This window comes from Eupeodes corollae, chromosome 1 (genome assembly GCF_945859685.1).
Source record: "Eupeodes corollae chromosome 1, idEupCoro1.1, whole genome shotgun sequence".
Classification (NCBI taxonomy): domain Eukaryota; kingdom Metazoa; phylum Arthropoda; class Insecta; order Diptera; family Syrphidae; genus Eupeodes; species Eupeodes corollae.
The window spans coordinates 68,694,298-68,710,318 of record NC_079147.1 but is presented as its reverse complement, the minus strand read 5'-3'; the positions used below and the strand labels follow the sequence as shown (position 1 = coordinate 68,710,318).

The window sequence follows — 16,021 nt, the reverse complement described above, 5'->3', positions numbered from 1 at the left end:
AGTTGGATTTCAGTTTTACTTCGGACGTTGAGTAAACAACATTCGTACAAGAAATCATTATATAAATTATACAAATCTGACAAAGTTGAAAGATATGAATCTTTTGGTGATAAGTTGTTTTATTTTTCTTGTTTTGCAAAGAATTTCTGTTGAAAGGTGATTTTATACACAAAAGAAAATAGTTTTTAGGTTGATAACACATATTTTATTTAAATATTAATCTTAGAGATAAAATACTAAGTGTTGTTAATCCATTAACGATCCACGGAAATAGTGTGCAAAATGTGATTATAAAAGTATTTAAAATCAATAATTTATTACTCCTTCCCATCAAAGATAATTCTTTATTTGTTTATTGTCCTGTTTTCAAGTAGTGTTTTAAAAATGTATGTATTGAAACACTTTATTTACGGTCTATGAAACCAGAAGTGAAAAGCTATTACAACATTTAATATGCAATATATTATGAAAACCATCTTTAAAAAAATACAAAATTTTATCCAAAATATTTTTAAACACCGAACCAGGGGTTATTTCAAACCTTTATAGGACCGGCTGTTTATCGTATATTAAAGTATTTTTGTACTGGTTCCACAGGTTTGCACAATATCGATAAACATTTGGCACAATCAAGTAAGAGAAATTCTAAAAGTTAGGTGAACTTCAAATCCGTCCTTAATTCTCCTTTCCGGTTTTTTTTTAAAGAATTCATGAATGAAAAAGAGAGTGCTTGCGGTATATAATGTTAAATTTAAGTTAGTGCATGGTAAAATATAGACCCCAATGATATCGGATTAGATTTGTCTTAATAAAAAAAAATGTGTGTTGACTTTAATAAATGATTTGATAAATTGGATTTTTTAAAGAACTTTAGATATCTTTGTCTCTGTTGAATGAAAGCACTCCATTTACCTAATATAGGGTCCAGTGTTTCCTTGAACTGATAACAAAACCTGCAGATAATAATGATTTTTAAAACTTGGATAGTACTATTTTTATTCCTTAATAGAGCTCTCCTTATATAGAGTGACATTGATCCTTGTTTTCGTAAATGGTCTGCAACTTTATTGCACTGAATAATAACGTGTTCCTTTACCCTATACAATTAACATTTAATCTTCTATGTCTACAGTCCTGTGTGAACAAGCCCTCACCCAACAAACTTCTTCATCTAGTTCGGTCCCTTGCTAGATTTCGCCAGTTGCGCACTATAATTTGCGTGTGCTGCCATGCGTAGATTCGAAGACATTCCGGGCTGGAGCAATAGTTTCCATGCGCTCTACGTGACCCAGCCACCTTATCCGTTGGACTTTTATCCTTCTGACAAAGTCTACGTAGCTCGTCGTTCCATCTTTTCCTCCCCTCACCTTATATGTATACGGACCGTACGTCCTTCCTTCCTTAAGGTGGCGCTACAGTCCGGGGTGGACCTGGGCCTAAACCAACAAGCGTCTCCAGCCAGCTCGGTCCCTAGCTATCTGTCTCCAGTTTCGCACGCCAAGTTGGTTGAGGTCCTCTCCCACCTGGGTGCGCCACCTGAGTCGCGGTCTTCCTCTACTGCGCCGTCCCTCGGGATTGGATTTGAAGACCTTCCGCTCTACATGACCTAGCCATCTAATCCGTTGGACTTTGATTCTGCTAACTAGGTCAGTGTCGCTGTACAGCCCGTACAGTTCGTCGTTATATCTTCTCCTCCATTCTCCATCTATGCGTACGGGACCAAAAATCACCCGAAGAATTTTTCTCTCGAAGCATCCTAAGACGATCTCATCTTTCTTTGACAGGGTCCAGGCCTCAGCGCCATAAATGAGAACCGGGATGATGAGTGTCTTATAGATGGTGATTTTAGACGCTCCAAAAAGGACTTTACTTCTCAATTGCCTTCTAAGTCCAAAGAAGCAGCGATTTGCGAGAGTTATTCTTTGTTTGATTTCAGCGCTGGTGTCGTTGTCTGCATTAATAGCGTTGCCTAGGTAGACAAAGTCCTTAACTACCTCAACGTTATAGCTGTCCAAGGTGACGTTTTGTCCAAGACGTCGTCGTTCAGTGTCCTTTTTTGATGACAGCATATACTTGGTCTTGCCCTCATTGACCACTAAACCCATCTTCTTCGCTTCCGTCGCAATGCTCAAAAACGCTCCACTGACATCACGCTTTGATCTTCCAATTATGTCAATATCATCTGCGTATCCGAGTAATTGGATGGACCTTTGGAAGATTGTGCCTCTAGTGTTGACGGTTGAGTTTTGCACAATTCTTTCTAGAACGATGTTGAAGAAGTCGCATGACAGTGCGTCGCCTTGTCTAAAACCTTTTTTGACATCAAATGCGTCGGTAAGATCTTTTCCGACCTTGATAGAGCAGCGTGAATTGTCATTCTGCACAAACGGATAAGTTTGACAGGGATGCCAAGACTAGACATTGCTCGGTAGAGCTCGTCCTTATAGATGCTGTCATACGCGGCTTTAAAATCGATAAAGAGATGGTTGGTATCGATTTGAAGCTCCTGGGTTTTTTCCAAGATCTGCCGTAGTGTGAATATTTGGTCGATAGTAGACTTTCCTGGTCTGAAGCCACAATGACGAATGGCTTCAGACGTTCACATAATACGGCAGAGAGGATCTTATACGCAATGTTAAGGAGACTGATGCCTCTGTAGTTGGCGCAATTTAGAGGGTCTCCTTTCTTATGTATCGGGCACACTATGCTGAGATTCCACTCATCGGGCATGCTTTCTTCCGACCATATTTTGCAGATGAGTTGGTGCATGCTTCCTACCAAGTCTTCGCCTGCTGCTTTAAATAGTTTGGCACCGATGCCGTCAGCTTCAGCAGCTTTGTTTGACTTTAGTTTAGATATAGCTATCTTCACTTCGTCAAGGTCGGGTAGGCGGAATTTTTGTTCTGCGTCGCCAAGGTTGAGTGGTTCTATCTCCCTTACAGCGGAATTCAGTTCGTCATCGCCGTTATATAATTCGGAGAAGTGACGGAACGTACGTCACGCGATGAAATTTTCTCTTGAAACGACTCTAGGTGCTTTCATCCGCTTTTGTCTAGTCCATGCTTTTCCACCGTATAGAAAGAGAATGATAATGGTAATATAGCCCCACTTTGGTCACTCAAGAAAGGACTTTGCTATTCGATAGGTTTCTCTGTCCTAAGAAAAAGCTGTTTGCAAGAGTAATTCTTCATTTGATTTCAGAATTTTTTTTCTGAGTTCATAGCGGAGGCTAGGTAGACAAAATCGTTAACTATCTCAAAATTACATCTGTCGATGGTGACGTTTTGACAGAAACGTCGTTGTTGTAGGTCCTTTCTTAATCACATCATATACTTTGTTTTTCCAAACCAGTTTTTGCCGTTCTGCTTCAAAAGATACTCTTAATGGCCTCATAGGCATAACGATCACTCTAAGTTCTTGCTATAATGCCAGTAATTGGACAGATTTTTGAAAGATAGTTTCTCTAGTGTTGAAATGGGTGCTCTGAACTATTTTATGCTAACAAAACTCACTTGAAAGGGTATCTATTTGAATAAAGTTGATTTTGTGAGCGATGTTTAGTAGACTGATTCCTCTATGGTTGCCGCAAATTCAATGGTCGCGTTTTTTCAGTATCAGGAAAACAATAATGGGTTTCCATTCATCGGGCATGCTTTCTTACAACCACATTTTACAGATAAGTTGTTGCTTGCTCCTAACTAAATTATCTCCAGCTGTTTTAAAGAGCTCGGCATTCAAGTCATCTGCTCTAGCGGCTTGTTAAACTTCAGCTTTGATATGGCAATCTTCGCTTTGTCTATAAGTTGGGAAAACGGGATTGTTGGCTTTCGTCGTCTATGTTGAATGGATCATGATGCCTGACAGCGGAATTCAGTTCGTCATCGCCGTTATGCAGTCTGCAGAAGTGGTCCTTCCATATCCTCAGCATTGACTGTGGTTTCACTATGATATTTCTGTTTTTGTCTTTGCAGCCTTCGAGATTTATATGCTTATGAATTTAGTTTATTTAGTACATAAAACGTTCAAACTTCATTTCTGCTTTTGAACCTCAAGCTTCTCAAACTCCCTCTTTTTCCTTCTAAGAAGTCGTTGTTCCTCTCTCCTCTTCTTCTCATAGATCTCGTGAGCAGCTCCCGTTCTTCTATGCAGCGTATGAGCATATTGACTTGATACATACGATCTTGGAATTAGAAACTTTATTTACAATAAGATTGAAGAAAGTTTACAATGCAGACATAAAAACTTCAGGTCCATTTCAAGACTTTCTTCTGTAGCATTTTTAAGTAAAAATTTCATGTTCGAAAAAGATCAACCGCTACAATTCTTCTCTAATCCTAAAGCAAATGTTTAAACGCTTTAGAGCAGGGTCATGAATATGACAGTGTATACGCTGACTTTTTAAAATTTTTTGACCAACTTTGCCAAGGAATTATTTTATTGAAACTTTACGTTCTTGGGTTTCCACCCTTTTTCATAGTTCATCGTAAGTGTATTAGATTATTGTAATTCTCAGGTAAAATTCTGTTACTTCTTCATTTTTAAAGATTTAGGTGTTCATTTATGTTGCAGCTTAGAACTTTTACATCACATCAATTTTATTTTCACATCACATCAATTTTATTTATAAAAGCAAGCTTTGTGTTTGCTTTTATAAAACGCTGGGCACAGGAATTAAATCGTTCTTATTTGATCGTTTCCTTGTACAATTTTAATGTTTGTCCTCAATGTTGAATATCTTTCATAAGTATTGACTCCCTTTTATGAAAGTCAAAAAATCTCGTATTGAATCAATTCAACACAATGTCTTTCACTTTGTGCGCAAGGGTTTTCCGTGGGAGGGTCCTTATGTTCTCCCTGCCTATGAACATTGCATTTAGCTTCTTCATATACAATCTCTCCACCAAAGGCATTTTAATAATGACTTAATATTTTTTATCAACACTTATAATTAATTTCTGTCAAAAAACAACAAATTTAAATGATAAAACTTTATTATCAAACTGGGGTACATGGTCTTCATTGCAAGTCGACTATCCGAGGTTTGGTGGCCAAATTTGAGTTCTCGGTCTAGTGAACAAACAGAGAACACCCGTACGTCAACAAAGAGCAGGATCTGCTGAAAACATCACCTCTGTTCAAAAAAGTGTGCAGCAGATTCCGAGGAAGCCGATGCATTCCGTGTCGCTCATAAGAACTTGGCCTGTCACAAACCATAAAATGGGGAATTCGAGACGTGATTTGAGCCTGCATCCATAAAAAGTCCAACTGACCCAGGAGCTAAAACCAAACGACCAAACACAGAGTCGTATGTTTGCTAAGGTTTTGAAGCAGTTGGAAGTTGATCCCAATCTTGGTCGAAAAACCATCTTTAGAGATGAGCTTATCACCATCAATAGCGAAAGCAATGGGTTGATGACCATCAACATCTTGTGGCCTGAATAAAATGACATGAACACTTACGACACCTTAAGACAAAATCGATATTATCCGTGAGCAACTTCATGGCAGTACCCGTTAGCGTGATGGTTAGTGCGTTGGACTGTCATGCAAGGAGTCTTGGATTCAATCCCTGTCTGTGCTACCTTAATTAAAAAAAAATAATTTTCGCGGGTACTGTCTCTTGCGAGGAATTCACAAATCCTTCAAGAGTAATTCTTGTCATGAAAAGTGCTTTCTCAAATAAGCCGTTTGGATTCGGCATATGAACTGTAGGTCCCTTCCATCTCTGACACGATTACTCGCACACAGGAATGGTTGAGAGTTGTAAGTCACTAGGCCCTGGTTCTTCATTGACTGTTACGCCAACTAATTTATTTATTTATAATTTTATGGCATCAATTGATTGGTCCATAAAATCGTGTGATTTGACATTTTAAGACTTTTTCTTGTGGGACTTTCTTAAGTCGTATGTCTATTCAAACAAGCATTATATCGCCACTGCCCTTAAATACTACATAATTGATACACTGGTGGAGATGGTTTTCTCAATGGCAATAAAACTCCACTTTTCCAATAAGGTTTGATGGCCTTAATTCAAATCCATCTTCAAAAGTAATTAATAATCCTTTTTGAACTTCCCATAGGAAGTTATAAATGTTGTAATACAGATAATAATACAGAAAGATGCGGAAAGGCCTCTCAAAGAAATTGCGTAGTTAGGTTTTTTACCATAGCAGTTTAAAAAAAGGGGAACATTTTAAATAAATATTTCACGAACAAATGAGGCAAGACACTTGAATTAAATGTTATATTATTATATTGTAACGTGATACCAAACTAGTATATTTTTGGAAAAAAATCCAATTAACTGTTTTTTTTTTATAAATCAACAAAGCTGACAAAAATTGATACCTCTAAAATTTTACGAATAAAAAATGAAACAATTTTGTGCAAAAAAATAACGTTTTATCATCTGGTAACATTTTGAGAAAAATCAAATCTACAGTTTTTTTATACAAAATTAAAACATAAAAATAACATTACTCAAAGTTGGGAAAAATTGATTTTCGACTCAAATATCTTTTTGAAACTTTGAGATATTGTCTTTAAACTACTTTTATCTTTAAACGATATTATTGTCCAACATTCAGTAAAATTTTGAAAAAAATCGAATTTATAGTTTTTTTACAAAAAAATATTTAAAAAATGTTGCAAAAGTTGTTAAAAATTGATTTTCGACTCAATTCACCTTTAATTTGTGGTGATGATGTCAACGCTTGTAGCGTTCTCTAGGGTCTCCATCCACAAACTCAAGAGGTACAATACTTTCACCCATATATAGGAAACTGCATTGATATTAAAAGCCATACGATCAGCAGCTAATATTTCAATACCTCAAACTCAACCTACACATAAGGATAAAAAGAGGCTGGTATGCGACCCACACTGATAACTTCCCTTCCCGTCTGTCAATTTGTCTTGCTCAAAAGTTTGTTTATATGTATCAAAGTATCAATTTTTACCAAATTGAGTACTATTTTTTGTAGATTTAATTTTTTATGAAAAAACGGACTGTTGGATTTTTATATAAAAATTACTGAATATCGAAAACAATATTTTCTGTGAAATAAAATAAGTTTGAAGCCAATATTTTTAATTTTTGAAAAGCTATTTGAATCGAAGGAAATTTTTACCAAGTTTTAGTATTGTTTTATTTTAGAGTTTTATTATTTGTAAAAAATATGTCTATTCAATTTTTTTTCAAAATTTTATCGAATATTGAAAACAATATTTCCTATAAGAAAAAATAAGTTTAAAGCCTAAGTTTCAAGTTTTTGAAAAGATATTTGAATCGATATTCAATTTTTACCAACTTTGAGTAATGTTTTTTTAGATTTTTATTTTTTATAAAAAAAACCTGTCAATTCGATTTTTCGCAAAATTTAATCCGATGTCAAAAACATTATTTTTCGTTGCACAAAATTGTTTTGGAAATGAAATCATATTTTAGTCGCAAAATTCAGTTTTTTTGATTTATAAAAAAACCGTTAAATGGATTTTTTTCAAAAAATATACTTTTTTGATATCAAGTTACAATATATTATATAAAATTTAATCCGAGTCTCAAGCGGTTTTGGTTCGTAAGATATTTAGGGTTAACCAAAATGTTCACCTTTTTTCAAACTGCTATGGTAAAAAAATCATCCACGCAATTTTCTTGAGAGCCTTTCTGCATCTTTCTGCCTTATTATCTGTATAACAAAATTTGTTTGAAGTCGATATCTCTTCTGGTTCTAGAGCTATGGAGGACGAAAAAACGTCGCGAACGTACGCACGTACAAACGTATGTACATACGCACGCACAGACATCTTTCTAAAAATCTTTTAATTCGACTCTAGAGACCTTGAAACGTCGAGAAATGTCAAAATTTTCAATTTGACAAATCGGACCCATTACAATAACTTCCTATGGAAAGTTAATAAAATCTACAAAAAATAGAACGCAAATTTGGTAAAAATTGATGTTCCGTTATCTCCTTATCTCGTGAAGAATAAAAGATATTAAGTTAATTCATCCAACTTGTATTTGTTTATATAAAAAATAAAAACTTTTAAGAAAACTTAAATTGATAAAAATTGGTTTCAACTAATAAATCGTTGAAAAGTTGAGCAAATATTTAAAATTAAAGTTTGAAATTAAAATCAGAGCTAAAAATTAAGTCCAAAACGTTTTTGCAAAACTATAAAAGTATCAAATTATAGGTTTTCTCACAACTTCATATAAATTAAAGTAAGTAAGATACTAAAATTATTGTGATTTTTTCTAGAAGAAAGAGATTTGTGCTGTGCAAAATCATAGTACAATTTATTGATACATATTGGATTGTTTTTGAAGGGGCATATTTAACAAAATGATGTGAAAATAAAAATTTAAACGCGATATTCCAATTAAGGACATCTTAATCATTTGAAAAAATATTGTTTTGTTTGTGGGACAGAAAGAAAGTATTTTTGTCGACCAGTTAATTGATGCCATGGAGTTACTTGAGACTTATTTATGCACCAGGACTTTTCGAATCCGCGCAATCCAGCGACTGTTTAACGCTTGTTCAAGATTACTATTTCCTATAATTTTTGAAGCATTCAATATTGATTTTTTCTTTGATTTGTCAGCTTAAAGTTAAATGAAATATAAATCAATTCCTTTAATATAAAGAACTCCCTTAAATCACTAAATACCGCACATTTCTATACATTACATCCATAAGATTCTAACTAACGATAATAATCAACACTTCCAGGTCATTAGGTGCAGTGCCACAGACAAAAAATAAATGCACAAATGAAGTAGGCGAGATACTTGAGTCATTGCGAGTCCTAATGAAGGATTCGAGTGTACTAGAAGGAACTACTACCAGCAGCAGCAGTACCACTCCTACCGCTATTCAGGCGTACATTGTTCTGATGAACGATGCCCACCAGGTTCGTAAGTTGTGTCATCATCAGCAACACCATCACTGCATTTTATCTGCATGTGCTCTGGAGATTCACTGCTGAAGCTTTGCTGTGCTGTGCAGTGCTTCTTCCATCTGATATCGAAATAATATACCAAAAACCTATTCTTTCTCTCCCTTACTTCGGACACCACCACCTCTATACTCTTGTCCAATTGTCCTGGGGCATTATCAACTTCTCGTTCTCGTCTTTATCCTCATCATCTCATGGGTTGGTGGTCTTATACTGTGGACTGGACGGACGTGGACGTGGACGTGTGGTGTTGGTGTTGGTGTATGTCCTTGCAGAGCGAGTACATTGCCGACCATGACAAACGCTTGCAATATATTAGCAAATTCACTGGATCTGCAGGGGAAGCTGTTGTTACTGCAACTGAGGCTATTCTCTGGACTGATTCAAGATATCATCTCCAAGCTGAAAACCAACTGGATTCTAACTGCTGGACGCTAATGAAGACAGGTGTGTATAAACATATATATACTCGTAGAAGAATGTAAACCTTGTAAGGACGAATGTATGTAAAATTGGGGGAAGCATGAAGCATTATACGAACCTACTTACCTCAAACCTCAAGGTAGTTTAAGATTAGACAAAATGGAAGTAGGTACATATTTTGTTCTATAGATTGTTCCCAAAGGGGCCAGCACCAGTAGAAGCAGTAGAAGCAGCATTACCAGCAATGGCAAGGCAATCCAATAGCTTTGGATGGACGACGACGATAGAAATAGAAATAGAAAAGTTAACAAAGGAAAATTATTGTGCCATAGAGCAATATCACCATAATCAGAGAGAAAGAGGAGAGTGATGTTCTGTTCTGATGTACCATGATTAGGAGATGGTAATTATTACTAAACCTTATAATCCTAATGGGATTATAACAAGAGTCGTTTTGCTCCGAGTCAATTTGCTTTAAATTTCTTATTCCAAAAGAGAAATTATTATGCATTTGGGAAATGAAAGCTTTATTGCGACACACAAATCAAAAGATAAGACTTAGGTAATACATATGTACATATCCTTGTATGATTGCGATGTCCTTAGCCTTGAATGAAAATATATATCTGTAGTAACATAATATAAGTGTTATGCTCTTGTTGCTACTTCTATACATACTCAAAGATTTAAAGTGAAGGTTTTTAAGATGACTTACTTTACATGGAACTTAAGGTTGAAATGGTACAAGAAATGTTGGAAGAAATGAAGTTCACACTAAAAGGTATTGTTAAGATACAAAGGGGCATAAAATATTTGAATACTTTTCAAGAAGTGGTTTTTTAGTCAAATGATAGCTAACATATCAAACTTTATCTTCCGGTTTGCTGAACTTCTTTAAACTCTTTCCGGTACCAGCTCTAAATTGTATTTTTATGTTATAGTCAACGTAGAAGAACGTTGCTGCTTTTTCACCAAAATGTCAAAACAATCTTTTAATTAACTCCCAATAATTCCCACACAACGTATTCGTTTTGACAGAAACTTGACTTAATTCAAGCTTTTCCGACACAGAACTTTTCAGTCAAAAGTTCGAAGTTTACAGAAATGATCGTCATGTTGGTAATGCAAGGGATTTAGGTGTGGGTTTTCTTATAGCGGTAAAAAATGCACATTTCTCGTCTTCTGTATCTTTTCCGTTTGAACTATCAATTGAACTGGTCTGTGTAAAGTTTATTGTACATACTAAGACTATTTTCATTTTAAACGTTTATATTCCTCCAAAGAATTTAGAGTCTGTTTATAGCGAACTCTTTTTCCTGTTTTAAAAATTCTCTAGATCAGGAATTACTAATATTATAAGTAAAGCTTTTAGAGTCTCATGCCTAGTTAAATATAGCCGTAAAACCCTTCCTTCGTGGTGGAATGAAGAACTGTCGAGTCTTAGGAAAATGACGAGGACAATTTTCAATATCTGCCACAAACATAAGTTTTACCAACCGTATAAAGACTCTCTTAAAATTTACAAGCAAGCCCTGTCATCAGGCAAAAGACAAGGCTGGAGAGAATACTGTCAATCAATCGAAGACATAAAGGACTCCGCAAGGCTCAGCAAAGTTTTATAGAAGGAACATTGTAATCCATCATTTCTAAAAAAGCCTGATGGAACCTGGACAGCCCCTCCAGCCGAATCTCTTGAGCTACTAATGAAGACGCACTTTTCGGGTTGCGAGAGTGATAACCCCGAATCGTTTGAAACCAAAGAGCTAAACGTAGCTCATATGGAGCAATTCAATTCCGTTATAACTAGAGAAAATATTTTGTGGGCCATCAATACTTTTTCTCGATATAAATCCTAATGCATGGATGGTATACTGCCAGTTATGCTTCAAAAGTTGCATGATGTGGCAGCTCCATGGCTGAAAAAAATTTTCAAAGGATGTCTCCCTCTCAAACATATGCCCATGTCGTGTAGACAGGTCAAAGTAGTTTTTATCCCGGAAGTGGGTAGGCGAGGTCACGAATCCGCGAAGGATTTCAGACCAATAAGCTAAATATCTTTTGTGCTTAAAACCTTGGAGCGCATTCTTGATTACCATATTAGAGAAATCCTAGTTAGACGACCTCTCGAAAGCTCTCAGCATGCTTATCTTAAAGGCAAATCTACGGAGACTGCCCATGACTCCATGAGGCAGTGCGTATACTGTAGAACAAACAATCCATTATAAGGAATTTACTCTTGCCACCTTCCTATACATAGAAGGTGCTTTTAACAACGTCCTTACAGAATCCATAGAAGAATCGCTCGTTAAGTTCGGTGTAGAAGACTTCATTCGAGAATGGATTATTTCCATGCTCAGTGGTAGGAAGATTCGAACCTCTCTAGGCAATACAATCGCAACAAAACACGTGAGTAGGGGAACACCCCAGGGTGGTGTCCTTTCGCTTCTTCCATGGCTTCTGGTCATGGATACAATTCTCGTTAAATAAGAGAGATATGGAGTGAAGGCGGTAGCCTATGCAGATGATTTGGTGCTATTGGTGTCAGGAAAGTACACCTCTGTAATTAGTGAAATCACGGAGTCAGCTTTGAAGAAAATTAGCAGCTGGGCCACGAGTTGTGGACTAGGAGTTAACCAAAGTAAAACTGAACTGTTGCTCTTTACCACCAAAACTAAAGTACCGCCCTTCATGCTACCTCGACTCAACGGTCAAATCCTATCATTGTCTTTCAGTGCAAAATATTTGGGAGTTATACTCGACCCTAAACTAAACTGGAAACTAAATATTGAAGTACGGGTTCAAAAGGCCTGTGTTGCCTTCTACGCCTGCCGCAAAACTTTCGGCAAAAAGTGGGGACTTCAGTCGAAGATGATTTTATGGACATACACAGCCGTAGTATGCCCTATCTTAACATATGGTTCGATTGTGTGGTGGCCTGCTCTTAGCAAAGCCTATAACATTAATAAGCTAAAGAAGGTTCAGAGAACAGCTTGCGTGGGCACCACAGGGGCCATGCGTACTTGCCCAACGGACGCCTTAAACGTTATTTTGGATCTTCTACCAATCGACCTTTTTATTAAATACATAGTTTTCTGCAGTTCTATTAGGCTGAAGGAATCAAATAGCTGGTTGTAAAAACCTTATGGTCACAGCAACAATACGAAATTGATTCCCTCAGATATTATCTCGGTAGACACTGACTACTGCACTCCTACTTTGAGCCTTAGTAAGGGTTTTAAGGTTATTTTCCCATCGAGAGAAGATTGGGAGGATGACATCGTGTCGATAGGTTTCGACACAACCATCTTTACTAACGGCTCAAAAAGGGAGTGCGGAGTTGGTTCTGGGGTCTTTTCTGAGTCCCTAAATGTAGCCAAATCCTTTAGGCTTCCTGACTTTGCTAGCGTTTTCAGGCTGAATTGCTGGCAATAAGGGAGGCATGTAAGATACTTAAACAAAACCCAAACCAAAACCGAAATGTGGCTATCTTTACAGACAGTCAGGCAGCTGTCAAAGCCATTAACTCGGCCATATCCTCATCTAAATTGGTCCAGCAATGTCGCGATGAGCTTGCGAACCTGAATATTAACCTCGGTGTCACCCTGATCTGGGTTCCGGGCCATAGTGGTATAGTGGGAAATGAACGGGCTGACGAGCTAGCCAGGCAAGGATCGACCCTTCATAGCTCTCTTGCGGAAATGGTTAACATTCCTCTTGGTGCAATGAAGGGTAAAATCTTTTCTATCTACCAAACTGAATCAAACCGAAGGTGGAGCAATTTACCCAACTGCATTATATCTAGGAAGATATGGCCCACCTATAACAAAACCCGTACAAACGATCTTCTATGCAGGCCAAGTCAAGACATAGCCAGGATTGTTGCAGTTTGTACCGGACATTGGCCTATGCAAAGAAGTTGGGTATCTCTTACAACACCCTTTGCCGTAGTTGTAGTGACCAAAGAGAAAGGGAAACCATAATCCATTTCCTCTGCAAATGTCCTGCTTTGGCAAACACCAGAATGAAATGCTTTGGACAAGCATTCTTTCAAGAACTCGATGAGCTATCTGAGACAAAGATTAGAAACCTTATCTTTTTTCTCAATGCGACAAAATGGCTCTAACATAATCGCTATGAAGCTTCTCTATCAATCTATCCCTTTCAATCAAAGGTCAAACGAGTTTTTGGTATCAAATTTGGATCTCAGGCTAGGTTGCCTTGAGATCGCCATTTCTACCTACCTTCAACTTTTTATAAGATCCTTAATTATTGTTTTGAAAAAAATATACCCTTAAAGAAATCAAGAAATACAAACTTTAGCCATACTTGGTACACGATAGAATTGCGTTTAATGCGTAACAAAAGATATAAGACATGGAAAACGTATATCAAAACTCAGTCTCCAATCAACTTCTCTGTTTATGTTGAACTCTTTAACCAACTTAAGTCTCTTTCTAATTTTTTATATGCTTGTTATGTTATTGATATGGGCACCTCTTTGAAAGAGAATCCTAAAAATATTTTGGAATTTTCTAAACTCAAAGAAAAAATTAGATGGCTTTCCAGTTAACTTCACTTACAAGAACCTTTTGTTAGATAAAACTTTTGATATCTGTAACGCTTTCGCAACGAATTTCCGTGAGCCATTTGTTAATAGCCCTCAAGAAGTTGATGAAGTATATTTTCATAATCTTCACTCCTTTTCGCAAAGTAGCTGTAGTCACATACCTGTGCTACAGAGTACGGTCCTTGATCTTTTATCTGCTTTGAATGATGACTGCTCAGCCGGTCATGATGGTATTCCCCCGATAGTACTAAAAAATTGTAATGATGCTTTAGTTGAACCCTTTACGTTTTTATTCAAACTTTCTCTAAAAAAAGCTAATTTCCCAGTGTGGAAGTGGAAGAAGTCATTTCTAACACCAATTTTCACGAAAGGTAACAGGAAGGATATCACAAACTACAGGCCCATTGTAAAGCTTTTTTGTATTCCTAAATTATTTGAACAAGTTGTTTGTGAAAGTGTAGCATTTTTTAGAAATAATCTCATTTGCGAACAGGAAGATGGTTTTGTGGGAAAAAGATCAACCGTTACAAATCTCCTCATATTCTCAAGCAAATGATCAAACGCTTTAGAACAAGGTTATGAAGTTGACTGTGTATACACTGACTTTTCAAAAGCTTTTGACCAACTTAGCCACGGAATTATTTTATTAAAATTTAAAGCTCTTGGTTTTCCACCATTTTTCTTAGCTTGGATTAAATCATACTTGAAAACAGGTCCTATGAGGTAAAATTTAGAATAGTCATTCTGAACCTTTTGTTGCTCAATCTGAAGTTCCCCAGGGAAGCCATCTTGGTCCTTTTCTATTCATTCTGTCTATTAACGACGTATCGTCATGTCTACGCTCAAGTGAAGTTCTCATTTTTGCTGATGACATGAACATTTTTAAGATAATAAAGTCAACCCACGATCGTATTCTTTTACAAGCCGACATTGATAGTTTCAAATTTTGGTGTGGCAAAAATAGCCTAACCCTCAACCCTTTAAAATGCCGGACGATAACTTTTACTAAAAAACTAGTCAGTAGTGCATGTGACTATTGTATATCACAGCAAAAACTCTGTCGAGTCTCCACATTTAAAGATTTAGCTGTACATTTCTGTTCCAACTTAGAGTTTAAACATCACATTAATTTTATTGTTAATAAGGCAAGTTCTATGCTTGCTTTTTTAAAACGCTGGGCAAAGGAGTTCAATGATCCCTATAGGAAGTTATTGTAATGGGTCCGATTTGTCAAATTGAAAATTTAGACATTTATCGACGTTTCAAGGTCTCTAGAGTCGAAATAGAATATTTTTAGAAAGATGTCTGTGGGTGAGTGTGTATGTACGTTCGTACGTCCGTATGTTCACGACGTTTTTATCGTCGTCCATAGCTCAAAAACCAGAAGAGATATCGATTTCAAACAAATGTTGTTATACAGATAATAAGGCAGAAAGAAGCAGAAAGGGCTCCCAAGAAAATTGGGTGGGTGGTTTTTTTACCATAGCAGTTTGAAAAAAACCAAAACCAAAAACGCTAGAGACTTGAATTAAATTTTGTATAATATACGGTAACGTGATATCAAAGAAGTACATTTTTTGAAAAAAATCCATTAAACGGTTTTTTGTCACCTCCAAGACTTTACGACCAAAATATGATTTCATCTCCAAATCAATTTTATGCAACGAAGAATAATGTTTTTGACATCTGATGTTTTTGAGAAAAATTGAATTGACAGTTTTTTTTATAAAAAATAAAAGTCTGCAAACATTACTCAAAGTTGGTAAAAATTGAATATCGATTCAAATATCTTTTCAATTTAGGCTTTAAACTTATTTTATTTAATAAGAAATATTGTTTTCAACATTCTGAAAAATGTTGAGAAAAATCGAATTGACAGTTTTTTTACAAAAAATTAAAAACCTAAGAAAAAAAATTAAAAAAGTTGGTAAAAATTGATTTTCGACTCAAATATCTTTTCAAAAATTTGAAATATTGGCTTCAAACTAATTTTATCTTATGAGAAATATTGTGTTTAACATTCGATACAATTTTGAGAAAAATTGAATTGACAGTTTTCTTACA

General features: G+C 36.1%; 1 protein-coding gene across 1 annotated transcript in view; it reads left to right on the top strand.

Annotated features, from left to right (window-relative positions):
- Positions 1 to 16,021, top strand: part of LOC129941908 (xaa-Pro aminopeptidase ApepP-like) — a 63,577-nt gene continuing 47,556 nt past the window's right edge. Inside the window, exons 1-3 of the mRNA XM_056050677.1 lie at positions 1 to 156; positions 8,742 to 8,922; positions 9,243 to 9,414. Of these exons, the coding sequence (XP_055906652.1) occupies positions 95 to 156; positions 8,742 to 8,922; positions 9,243 to 9,414 (415 nt within the window). The 5' untranslated portion in view covers positions 1 to 94. The remainder of the gene's footprint in view (positions 157 to 8,741; positions 8,923 to 9,242; positions 9,415 to 16,021) is intronic.